We start from the raw sequence: 13,273 nt of genomic DNA, 5'->3' as shown, positions 1-13,273 counted from the left end.
CTTTCCAATAAACAACTGCTACTAAAAAGCTTGTAAAGCATTTAATTGCTCTTTACCAGTGAAGTAACTATTAACTAAAGTGAATTAAGTATAAATTTGCCATTTTTTATTATAGAATTGTTTATTTTAATGATATGATAGCTGTTATAAAGTGTGGATGAATTAATAAAATAATAAAAATAAAGAGAGTTCTCTTATGACGTCTAGTTTGACGTTTTTGAGTGGTGGTGGGGGAGTTTGAGGTCTTGAATTCTTGGGTTGGACGTATTAATGACGTATTTCTAAAAACCCTGAGACCAACATCAACGTCAGTTTCATGAATTATCTCTAGATTACATTATGCGTATGTCTCTAGTCTAATATCGTATCGAAAATCGAAATACACCCCAACTCCACCTTTGCATTTTAGGGTGGATGTTTCCTTTAAAGACGTTTCTTACCTGCAAATGGCCGGCGCGTGCTCGCTGCCGCTGCGGTCGGGAGGCTGACAGATTGACGTCATCGGGACTGACGCAGAGAGAGCCGAGGCAGCAGAGAGGCAGCGCAGCAGCAGCAGCAGCAGCAGCAGCATCCCATCAAACAAACGGCACCTCACCATTCTGCCACCAACAGCGAGGTGTTTTCTCACTGAGCATCCTCCGCAAATAACGGTAGGGACACCAGCGAGAGCACCGTGCTTTTATGAAGAAAACACAAAATAACAGTTTAGACCAGGCCCTCGACTCACGACGCAGTAATTCCCCCTTCGCTGTGGTTTGGTTGTCATTGTAAGGTTAGCAAAGCTAGCAGGGTTAGCTGTCTATTGAATGCTAGTGAACAGGTGCCGAGTGTCATCACTAGCAAGACAGTAACCATGGCTAAATTGTCAATGTGGGCACTGCTGTGTTATTTGCTGCAAAGAAAGTGCACTCGGTGGAAGTCATGTCCTGAATTCACGACTGATTTTGATTTATTATGCAGTAAAGAATAATATCGTAGACGTGATTTCCCCTTTGAGGAAGTGATACGGGGCAGTTTACAGTTAGCTACACCTGCTCAGCTTCCTGCCTTGCTACTGTATGTGACACACTGCTGCTATTTTGACACAACTGTAGCCTGACATAATCATAGCTGTCGTCTGTTGTCATACACTGCTATATAATTTGCTTTGCCTCCACCTGCTGAAGTGTTTACATTCACAAATAACATGTCCATTAAAGCAACATTTGCCAAAACGTTCATGTTCAGCTGTCCTCATCCACAAAGAAGCATGCTAAGGGCATGCATGATCATAGTTTAGTAGTGCATTAATTGTGTGTATACCCTTATTAAATGTAAGTGTTCAATACTGTTCTCCCTCTGTCAGCTGCCTGTAATCAAAGACACAAATAAGAGGTATGCACATTTGTCCATGGATCCTGGGATGTTTGATTTGATAATGTCATATTGCTATAAATATTCCTATATTTATAATATGAACCGGAATCTCTAATTTTTTGTCTGAACCATCCAGTTAAATAGCTCACAAACCAAGGTATCTAAACACACTGATGCAAAAATCCTGAAAAATGCATTATTGCCATAAAGCAGACGTGCTCATTGCCCACAATGACAGATGTTAAGTGCCTATCATTTGATCAATTCATACCGACATATCAGAGCTCCAGACTAACTTTTTACACTGGTTACACTGGTGTGCCTAACGTTTTCATTCAGGAGCACCAGCACATAACTTAGGTGCACCCAATAACACATTTTGATTCAATTTCTTAACACATTATGTGAATTACTGTTAACAGGAATACATGGGTGCACTGTGTGTGTGAGGTTAAGTCGCACTTATGGTGTATATCATTATATTGCCCAATACTATGATTACAAATTACAAATTATATACAAAATGATCTTTCATCTTCAACCAGGAAAGGGAACATACACTTACAACAATTACCTTCATCATACACTGTCTGCCTAGGGGTAACAGGTCATGTCATGAGGCCCTTGACAGGAAACATAAACAACACAGTGTAAAGTGTTCACTCACCTCCTTCCAAAGATCCATTGCTCCTCCATTCTCCATCCTACTTACCACTAATCACATTTTGTGCACTGCATTTTGCCCCTCCTTTCTGTTTTCCTCAACCATCTCCCCCCCTGCCACCCTGCTCTACCCCCATGTCTACTCCGCTCTCCCTCCCTCCTCTCATGGTCCACCCTGTTTTCTCCCCACTGCCACAGAGATAAAAGATAAGATGGCCACCTCCTCCTCCTCCACTCTGGAAGAAGACGAGAGTTTGAAGGGCTGTGAAATTTTCGTGCAGAAGCACAACATCCAGCAGATCCTCAAAGAGTGCATTGTGAACCTCTGCATCGCTAAGCCTGAGCGTCCTATGAAGTTCCTGCGGGAGCATTTTGAAAAGCTGGAGAAGGTTGGTGATAACAAAAGTTTCGTGTTCATCTGATTTAGGTTTCTTGGTGTGAGGCTCATTATTTGGAGCTCTGTGTTGCCTGAAATCTTGTGTGGTGAGCCTGATGTTCTTTTAAACAGAATATGATTTGACATGAATGTTCATTGCAGTGTGTGGCAGTCATCAAGTCGTGATTTCTTGTGAGATTTCTCTGTTATTAATCTTTTCTCACCGTGCATCACAATACACCCCATGCAACTGAAATAGTCTGTGAATGATCTGAGCCGTTATGCAGGCTCATTTAGAAGGTGGATTGCTTTTTTAATGTTGTGGATACTTGTTTGTGTAAAAATACTCATCTCATCGAGTTTTATTGTTTGTTACAGTGCATCTTCTCAACTGACTTTTGTAAGAGCATTGCATATGAGCAGGCAAGAAAACATCCCAGTTAGCCACTGTGTTAAAAGAAACAGACTGTTCTCAAGCTGTTATAATAGAGCTTTCATTTTTCTGCGAGAGAATTTTTCTGGAGAACCCATTTGGGAATGTGAGTGGAACACCTATAAAAGGCCAGTGTCCTGTTTGCAGGCTTTGGTAACAGACTGTAAGCCTGTCTGTCTGTCTGTCTGTCTGTAGGCAGAGACACAAGAGGTGATACATCCATTACAAGATAAAAGCTGCAGAGAGAAGGGTAGAAAGATCATAACTAGAAAACAGGGATGACCTCTGTAGCACACTCCCCGTGGCACACAAATAACGTGACTTCTCAGTGTGTGTGTTTTGTGTGTGTTTCGTTTCAGCTAATGTGATCCCAACTCTACAGTGGCAAGATGCTTTCTACGTGAAAAGCTAAATAAATTACGGCAAACCGTACTGTAGATTCAAAGGCATAAGCAAACTCAACTAACTTCGTCAGGGCTTTTCAGCCCTTTTTGACGTATCATAGGATATACAGATAAATTGTTGTTACGCTTAATACAAGAGTAAGGTTGTCTCCAAATAAGGGTGTCCCCGAATGTTCTTTCCCAACGTTTGTCTCTGGTCAAGCAGAGACGCAGATGGGTGGTTTGCTCATGAGTGGATCATAGGATTTGCTTGTTTAAACAATGGGCTCTACTCTTACACTTCTACACAAATAAGTCATGAAGGTGTATGAGGTGGAGCTGTAGCCTGGGGAGAGTTAAGCGTTAAGCTCCAACAAGAGAAGTGATTGTGAGGCAACATCAGATGTGGCTGGGTTGAGGTTTACCATCCTGATGCTTCGAGGAGGATCTCCATCCTCAGCTGCAGTGATGTGTGTGAGTCTGTTAGCATGTGACGGTCATCTGATTTGATCCAGATTAAAAACTGTGTAAATACAAGTTATGCTGTGCCCTGGATTTATTCATCCAGACAGACAAGTCAGAAATGTATTTACAACAACATTCTTCACCTACAACATATTAAGCCTAGATTTTAGGATAGAAAATACAAAAAGGTCAGACTGTCCTTCACACTTGTTGATGTGTTTGCATCTAACTGCCATCAGCATCTGGAGCAGTGGCCCTCACAGCGCTCTGTGGTCAAGGAGACAGACTGTCAAAATGAGAAGCAAGGCATTGATAGTGGAGCTACTGCTGCTGTTAGTGGGGACTGTAATGCTGCATAGTGAGAGTGGCGGCACGAATACTAATGGAGGTGATAGAGCTCAGCAGAAGCATACAGTAGCAAGTTGTGTGTGATCCATCATCATTCTGTAAAATGAAATACAGCCCACATTCCCTGAAGTGTATCTCATTGTCAGTAACAAATGAGCCACAAAGGTTTTCTGTCACGATCTTTATTTTTAGCTGGTCTGATTTAAAAAAAAAAAAGAAAGAAAAGAAAGCTAAATTATTACTGCCAAACCTCCATAATTTAGAAACAACTCTATAGTATATATATTGTTAAGACTGAGTTTAAACTTTTTTCTATAATACCCATATAATATTTAAGGTTGATTTATTTATTTGAGTTTCATAAAAATCTGCACTTTGAAACCATTTTGTTACAGTTTACAGTACATAATGTGTTAAGAAATTGAATTAAAATGTAAAACTGGGTGCACCTAAATTATGTGCTGGTGGACCTAAATGAAAAAGCTTGGCGCACCAGTGCAAGCAGTGTTAAAAGATAGTCTCGAGCCCTGATAGATAAATCGGCTGTACCACACACGGGCAACAAACTGGGCCCTGGTGTCCAGACGCACCAGTGCAATCTGTATAAATGGCTGGGTTAGATTGTCATCGGTGAAATACTGCATTTGTTATCTTTCACACCCTGTGTGCTAAGTTATTGTATTAAGCTGTCTGCCTGTGCTTCTGCAGTTACACAATTAATGCTGCACGTAACATTTAATCAACTCTATCTATCCCTGCCCCCACCTGTAAGCTCTGATCACAGTGTCCTCTGAGGGGCAAAGAACAATTTCTGTCCCCCTTGTGCTGGCTAGGTGTCTGCTTCAACACACATCAAACACAATCATTAAAAAGCAATAGTCTGACTGCTTACATTAATACAAAATGAATAGCTTCACATAGTAATTTCTGTTTACATAACAGGAAATGTTATTTGACGAAATGAAGTTTGGAGTTGCTGTAAGAAAAAGTGCCCCACTATCAAGAGGGCACATAGCGAGGACACATCCTACACTGGTAATGAGTTCACTTTATTTTACTAGTGTAATGTGTAGAAAAGCACACAAGTTCTTGTACCTATTTTGCTACAGCCTGGTGCAATGTTAAGGCACCCACATCCACCTATGTCATCAAAAAGGTGGTCAGTAAAACCGCCTGGTGTATACAAGAAGCTGCAGGCTCTCAGTCCTCAAAGGTTCACAGTTGCCCAACATTATTCCAGTCTAGCCTTCCAAATCTGTGCTTGTGCTGTGAGGTCAGTCATTCTTGGAATTGAAACAGGCCATGTATGTTTCTGTGGTGTCCCAGTTATTTAAGAGGCTTATTGTGCTCCTTTCCCCCTGCGCAGGGTAACTGTGAGGACAATATTTGGTTCAACAAGCCATGTACAGTACATTTAATCTGGATTTCCTCCGCCTCCCTTATTTTCTAAATTTTATTCTGTTACTCTTAAGCTTTATCCGTGTTATTAATCTTATTGTCATAAAATGTTGTGTTTCTCAGTGTTAGGTATTGTTTCATGGAGCTCTGGCTCTCAACACAAAGAGATTTGACACTTGTGTGTTCATTTTCTCCTGTATTTCGTCCTACATGTTTGTCTGCGTTTCTCTTTCTTCTTTCTCTCCCAGCCACTTTCGTCAGCACTCATCGCCCACTAGAGGCGGTAACCTAGGCAACAGTACTGGACAGATAGATTGTAGTCTATCCTCTGTTCAATGAGACCCTTTATTCTCAAAGTTTATTCCAGCTCTCCTCTCATGTTTTCAAATTTTGCCAATGAGATCACTGGGGTATTCTTTTGCCAGACCTAACCTCATTTCATATCTGCACAGAGGATCGGTTTCATACGGCATTCACAGTCTTATCTGGAAAATCTCTTTCTCTGTCTCCGCATCACTCGCTCTCACAGTCTTGTTCTTTGATGTTATGTTTTTTCCCCCCACATATAAATGTCTTTTTCTTTCTTTCTTTCTTTCTTTCTTTCTTTCTTTCTTTCTTTCTTTCTACATACTCACAGACACACACTCACACTACGGAGCACGCTAATCAGTTTTTTTAACTTTTGTTTCTTTATAATAACACGTCTTTGGTCCTCAGCTGATGTTGTGAATGGGAAAATAACAGGCGTCCCACTCCCTTTCATCTTGCCTATTTATGCAGGGTAATGATGCCTTTCATCACTACTGCAGTAGCTTCAGATGGGTGTTCTCGTCTCCCCCGTGTCTATCAGCTGAGCTCAGTGTGTAATTGCTCAAGGCTGAACTTTAATTTTTGGCACACTCCAGCTTTAAAGTACAATATTTCCCCAGTTGAGTTTTTAAAGTATTCTCTCAGGACTGTCTTTCAACAGATGTTTCCTATTTGTAAGTGTGTTTGATAAGGTTGTACCTAATTCTAAACCGACGCTTAAATGCTGTAGTATTTGCTGCCAGTGGTGGCTGTGTGATCCAAACATTTCCGATAACTCTAGACAGAGTTAGTTACTCTAGATAAAAAGCAAAGTGTCATTTGAAAAACTCTTTAAATTAAGCTTATTTAAAAAAATAAGGCCGTAAATTTGTTTTGTATTAATACAAAATCTCCATGTAGGAGATTATAGCTAATGTACAGCTGTTTTATTGAAACAACAAGGAATTAATTTCTTACACAGAAAGTTCATTATGGCAGTCCTTTTGACCACAATCATGTGCGTAATAAGCAGAGAAGTCTGTTTTAGACGGACAAATATTTGTTGCATTAACCCAGAAATTAAGACTTTCTCTCATCAGTCTGCATCGTCCCAGACCTATCCAACAGGCAGAACCAGCTAAAAGTGCCAGGACTGAATGTGTAAGTGTGAATACTGTATGTCACTCAGTATATCAAGTGGGCAGCTGCCACTGCAGATGTTTTATTGTATCATTACGTCTTCACAAAGCCCAAAAATGTTTTATGGCTGCCAACATTGCTGGTGTTGCCTGGCCAATTTTATGAAAATCCACTTGCAAAGACTTAAAATTTATTCCTGGCTCCTTTTGGAACACTTTTTTTCGACAGAAGATCCTTTACCTCCCGCTCTCCTGTTGCTCCTTTTACTTCCTGTGTAATAACATATTTGATCATTGCGTCTCTTTCCTCCTCCTGTGATTTCTCCCTGCGCACAACACTTTGATCTGTATGTAACGTACCACCTGCACCGGCGACCAAATGTTCATGACAGCCGTCACTCCTCAGCTCCATCTGTACAGTATGCGCCTGGTGCGTGAACATGAGTTTGAGCACCATGTTTTGTTGACTACATGCTTTACCTTTTCTGTCATCTCACATTGAAACTTTGGACCTGTTGCATATGCTGCTTTGTCTTTTTTGGGGGTGCTGTTCCCCTTTAACTGGCCATTTATAAAGGTCCTGTTTTTCATTTGCCATAGAACTGTTATGTAGGAAAAGATCCCTAAGTCTTAAATATTTGCAATCACACTCGTTGCTAAACTTTTTTTCTGCATCACAGTGTGTGGTTATGTGTGTGTGAGTATTTGCTTGTTATTGTGTTTGTGTGTTGGTGTGTGTGGTTATCATGAGCAGAATGCTCCCTGTGTTCTTTATGCTCACAGGGCTGTCATAAGTTTATGTCTCATGCTTCACTCCAGGCCTTGATTACAATTTCTCCCTCTCGTCCCTTATCTTTTCTCCCCCCTTTCTGTCCTTAGCAGTCATGTCAGTGCAAGTTTAGTTTCATCCACTTTTTCTTCCCTTCATCTGCCTTTGTTACTAGTATCCTGTCTTTTATTGTTTACATACTTTACTATCTCCATTTCTCTCCATTGCCTTAAGAATACATTCAAATAAGATTTAATTGTTTAAGGCTTTAAATCAATTATACACAACTCATATTATTTAACTCTCAAGCTCAGATATACTCAGATATACTTACTTTAAGGTCATCTGAAAAAGCTCTACTCCCAGTTCTGAAGTCTTTTTTTACTCTCCACCATTGCCTAAATACCCTTGTAATTATTCAGATTTGACCATATGACGTTAGAGTGGTCCATTCCCCCCAAAATATAGCAGTTAAGCAATGATCTGTTGATCTTTACAAGTCATGACTCGATAGACTCACAATGGCATAGCCTTGAGTGCTGAAAAAGAAGTTTAAATAAAGAATTGAATTGAATCCTGAAGAATAGTATTCAACTAATAGTAATATTTATAAACCCCTGTAACCTTGTGCTTTCTCTCATCTTTTTTTTTAAAAAACATATGTGCTTGTCAGAACCAACAGCAGAATCAGGACACACTAGGTTTATGTGTCTATTTGTGTCTCTACATCTCTTCTTTATGTAGGCCAGTGTTGCAATGTTCATATTGTTGCCCAGCTTCCCTTAACATCATAAAGCATGTTGTGTAAAACAAATGAAAAATCCTGCTGCATCAGCTCTGTTTGTGAAAGGTCCCATCACATTGCATTGTGGGAGAGTTCCTCAGATGCCCTGTCTGTCAGTCTATCAGTCAATCAGCCACTGTCTCCCTGTCCCCTGTAAGATGAGAAGCCTGTCTGCACTGCCAGCCATTCAGCTTTCAGCAGGACCTATCATAACAAATCCGCCGTGTCTTTAAAGGCCTCTGATTGACAATTTGTCATGAGGGTTTGGTTGTTTGTTGAGTTTGCTAAGAGCATTATTGGAGAATTAGTTGTAGGTTTGGATTATCTCGCGACTCCTCTACTTTTCCTTTTTCTGCCTTTTACTTTCTCTGTTTCTTCCTCTTGTTTGCTTTAATGACTATTTAGATCAATCTACTCGTGTGTGCCAGTGGATGTGTGTATGCATACAGCATATTAGCAGCACAGGTCTAGAAAATGAAACACAGCACACCCAATATGGACAGGTTTTTAAAGTGTAATTAGTGTCTCCAGCCTCTGTTTGTCATCACCACCGTGCTGGGAGCAGGGTATTCTGTCAAATCAGCCTGGGGTGCACGCAGTGACCCGGGCCTAAACCTCCTCCCTGGCCCACCCTGGGGCCCCTACAGGTAAATTGGACTCCTGTTTCCCTGGTGGTCCTTCTTTGTCCTCTCTCATCTGCCCGTTGCATCCCTCCTCCTTCCCAAACTAATCCGTGAGAAAAAGGGAAAAGATGTTGAGACAGAGACAGTAAAGAAACTACACAGGATTTAAGAAAAATATGTTTTCCTGATCAGTTAACCAGTGTTATATCCAGATGCGGCACTGGTAAATCATTTGTTATTCCAAGTTGATCACATTAAAATTCTAAGGCTGCAACTACCGTATATAACAATTATTTCCATTATCAGTTAATCAAAAGATGATTTTATTCATTTACACTAAGTTTTAGTCACAGGGACAGCTGCTCATTAATACACTGTAAACCCCAATAAAACCCCAGTAGAATTTTCTGTCATGAATGGATTGGGGTTCACAGTGTAAACATTTCTGTAAGTGTCCCAGTTTAACCATCTTGGCTAGTTTTCAACTGCATCCCTTGGGCAAGTGTAATGGCGGCTAAAAACTACTGCATAAGAACATAAATTATTTTAAACAAGGACAATAATACATAAAACATAAAATAGAGCACGCTTCAGGTTATTTTAATAACTTATGGAGAATAGTCGGACACATGACTGTCTTTTAACCAAGATTTGGCATATTGAAATGCCAAACCAACACACCATTGTGGAACCACCAACAACAAAAGAAATGGCATTGATTCATTGTCAATTTCCTAACCAACTCCCCAGCAGAGTTTCAGCTCGAAAGAATTCCCTTTTCAATTTTGATTTACATGCTGTACTTTGGTCGATGTGAAACTCGATCTTGTAGATTGAAAACACTCCCACAAACATCCTGCAAGCGTGAGAAAACTGCATCTGTGATTTAATCAGCAGGCTTATGTGTCTTTTGCTGTCAGCCCATAGTGTAGTTTACTCATGATTACTAAGGGATGAAAAGGCTGCACCTCATAAGTTTATTTCCAGAAATAAGGTTAGTGGAAGTATGAGCTACTGTATGAAAACAGTTAAGCTTTAGATTTTAGGGTTATGATTAGAGAATTAATATAGTCAATGGAGAGTTACCAATAGAATAGGAAGGCAAATTTGTTTGTGTGTGTGTGAACAAGATTTCAAAGCCAGGAGGTCAGCACTCCACATACACGCAGTTCTAATACAGCGACGAACTTTCTGCCCATTGTGGTGCTGTAAATGGTGTGGAACAAAGTGATGAGTAGACCGTTAGCTCCGCTGGTGGATCAGCTCTCCATGCTTCATTACCTGTGTGTGTGTGTGTGTGTGTGTGTGTTTGTGTGTGTGTGTGTGTGTGTTTGTGTGTGTGTGTGTGTGTGTGTGTGCGTGTGTGCGTGTGTGTGTATGTGTGTGCGTGTATTTGTGCGGCACCTTGTTGTTTTTGGTTCACTCGCATGCTTTCGGCCCGGAGAGTGGAGAGTGAAATTGTCTACGTCACTGGATTAGGGCCACCTAAGGTAACCACTTCTGGATGTTTTTCATGTTCTCTAACTAATATCACATAAGAACTTCATGGAAGAGAAGACTTTTTGATGTTTTTGCGTCGTGAGCCAACTGATTTTTAGTATTGGTTCGTCATAGCTATTCAGATGAGAAGCAGTCATAAGTCTTGTTCCTTGATACAAATTGGTTCAGGGATTGAACAAAACAGGAGAGGCCTATTTAATATGACTCATTTTTAATAAATGGGTCGAAATTGGAAATGATAATGGTTTGGCTTTTGATTGAGCAAGCATGCATGGCATTTGTCTTTTTTTGTCTGTATCTTTATTCTTTGTCTGGTAATCTCTGACCCACAGTCATTCACTCACAGCTTCTGTGTCCTGCTTATGCCTGTGTCCTCTGTCTCCTCTCCTGTCCTCTCTCTCTGGCATCCAGCCGCCGATGATGACGCAGGGAGAGCAGAGGAGAGAAGAAAGGAGAGAGGGGAGAGAGACACTGACACAGGGTAGTGATAGCACTGAGTAAAGGGCAGAAAATATATTTGTAAATATATATATAAAACATTGCTTTTGGGGAGATTTTTAATGCTGTTTGAAAATGAAATGACCTTGGACTGTCATAGGAGTAAAAGAGTTGCAAAAACCAACTGCAGATATGTTTTGTTTTGCTACTGTAAAACCCCTGGGAATAATAAACAGCACTGCCTCATACTGTTCAGCCTGTGTGTTGTTACAGAAAAGCTATAGACACATTGCAGCAGTTCTCAGCTCACCTTGGACTAATGAAGCCTCCTCTTTGCACTTATGAGCCATCAAAACTCACACAGCACGTTTCCCGTGTCCCTTTCTTTGAGCCAGAACAGTATGAGGACTTGTTGGAGCCAGACACAAAGTCCTCACTTGATGCCTGACCCCCTGACCTAATAGGAAAACATGTGGGTGGAGCTGGCGATAGTAGGGATAGTAGGGAGCGAGGAAGACACTGCATGGTACAGACCAGTGTCTGGCACACACACAAGGAATGTATAGGACAACGACGTATCCCTAGAGGGAACAACTGAAGCCACTTGCTGGTTGCAAAACACAGTTATGCCAGTTGGTCAGAACAGAAGTCCGTATTGAGGCGAGTGACGTTTTCCCTTCTGTTAAGTGAATCACTGTAAAGTGCGAGTGAGAAAGAAGGACAGAGTCACAATCTGTCAACAGGCGTCAGAACTGTGCACAAGCCACCGTTGCTTCCTGCTCAGACTCACCACCAACTATTCAGGATGCTCACAGGACCCAGTTGTCATAGTGACGGGGGGGAAGCGGGGAGCCCGCTCATTGCACCACCTGATCGTGAGTGTGTGCGTGTGAGAAACAGAGAGAGAGAGAGGGAGAGAGGGGGAGAGAGGGAGGCTGGAAAGCAGAGACGGAGAGTTGCGCAGGAGCGATGGGGAGACCGGCTTTTTGCTGTGATCAGTGTTTTCATCAGTAGACTTGTTCTTTAGCTGCTGTGTCGTGGGGATTGCAGACATTCTGCCACTCGCGCTCTCTTTCACACACACAAACTTGGATTTTCTGCCCGCAAACACACACACACACACGCACACTGCTAATCTGTGTGTGCCGCTGTGGCAGTATGGCAAGATGCTGCTGCCGTGTGACATGCGTGTCAGGTGTGTATGAGACGGGGGTCCACGGGTGTTGATTCCCATGCACGCTCTGACACACTCAGTTTTGTCTTGATGCCCAGTGCCTCTGACAGGCTGAGGGACACACAACAGGCCTGGCCAGGAGCCCTCCATGCCATGGTAAATACCTCCGCTAACAAACTTAGCCTGTAGTTAGCCTCCTAAGCTAACCTGCACAGTCTCACAGAGGATGCACCCCTTTGTTTGTTGTTGAAGCATGTGGAGTTTTGTTGCAAGGTAAAGATGCTTGTGCTGGCTTGAGTGAGTGTGTGTGACCATTAGTTGTTGACAGCAGCATGTTGACAGTGTGTGCTAGTTTGTGACTGACTTGTGACATCTCTCTCTCCTTGTGAGGAGAGAAAGATGTATTTTCAGTGCTTGAAAAGGAGCTTGAGAGTGCGGTGTACTGCCTGATTGCAGACCTTGCCACCTTGATTAGGCTGGAGCACATGAGCTCTCCTCTCCCCCTGCAGTCCGCCTGTGCATGTGTTTTTGAGAATGTGCGTGTATGTGTGTGTGTTGATGCTGCTTTCTGGCTCTCTAACACCCCTCTTCTCCTCCTGCTGGCTGTGTTCCCTCAGGCAGTGACTCTGCGTAAGCAAGAAGTGCGTGTATGTGTGTGTGTAATCTGCATTATCACACTGTCTTAACCAGAGCATCACAGTAACGTCAGGATGTAATGAGGCAAAGGCTGACAAAAAAAAGTGAAAGCGCAAGCTGATGAATGCCGCCTGACTGGCTGCTGTTTTGTATCGTTACATTATGCTGCTGGGATGATCGAAACAGATAAGTTGAGAGCGAATGTGCAGAGAAGTGCTGAGTTGTGAGGTCTTGATTTGACTGTTCAGTTTGCCTCAGTTTTCAGGCACTATGACATTATGTCTCCACCTCTCTCTCTATCTCTTTGCACTCTCTCTGTCACAGGGTGTCTCTCTCTTCCTCTCTGTCTCTGTCTGTATACGAGCAGAAAGAAGTGGCAGCAATTTCTGCTCCCTGCTCAAGGCGCTCAGTAATGACTCTGCTCCCAGCTCCGCTGGGTCTTCATTTTTTTGCCTTCTCCCCTCTCCAGTTTTGTTGAGAAAAAAGAGTTCAGCTTCACA

The 13,273-nt window shown here is 42.0% G+C and overlaps 1 protein-coding gene across 1 annotated transcript in view; it reads left to right on the top strand.

The window, feature by feature from the left end:
- The first annotated feature begins 2,223 nt into the window (after positions 1–2,223).
- The window catches only part of prkar1b (protein kinase, cAMP-dependent, regulatory, type I, beta), a 67,401-nt gene continuing 56,351 nt past the window's right edge, over positions 2,224–13,273 (top strand). The window contains exon 1 of the mRNA XM_073494732.1: positions 2,224–2,408. Coding sequence (XP_073350833.1) covers positions 2,232–2,408 — 177 coding nt within the window. The 5' untranslated portion in view covers positions 2,224–2,231. The remainder of the gene's footprint in view (positions 2,409–13,273) is intronic.

Source organism: Pagrus major, chromosome 23 (genome assembly GCF_040436345.1).
Source record: "Pagrus major chromosome 23, Pma_NU_1.0".
Lineage (NCBI taxonomy): Eukaryota > Metazoa > Chordata > Actinopteri > Spariformes > Sparidae > Pagrus > Pagrus major.
The sequence above is the reverse complement of the archived record's forward strand: the minus strand, read 5'-3'. Positions and strand labels throughout refer to the sequence as shown.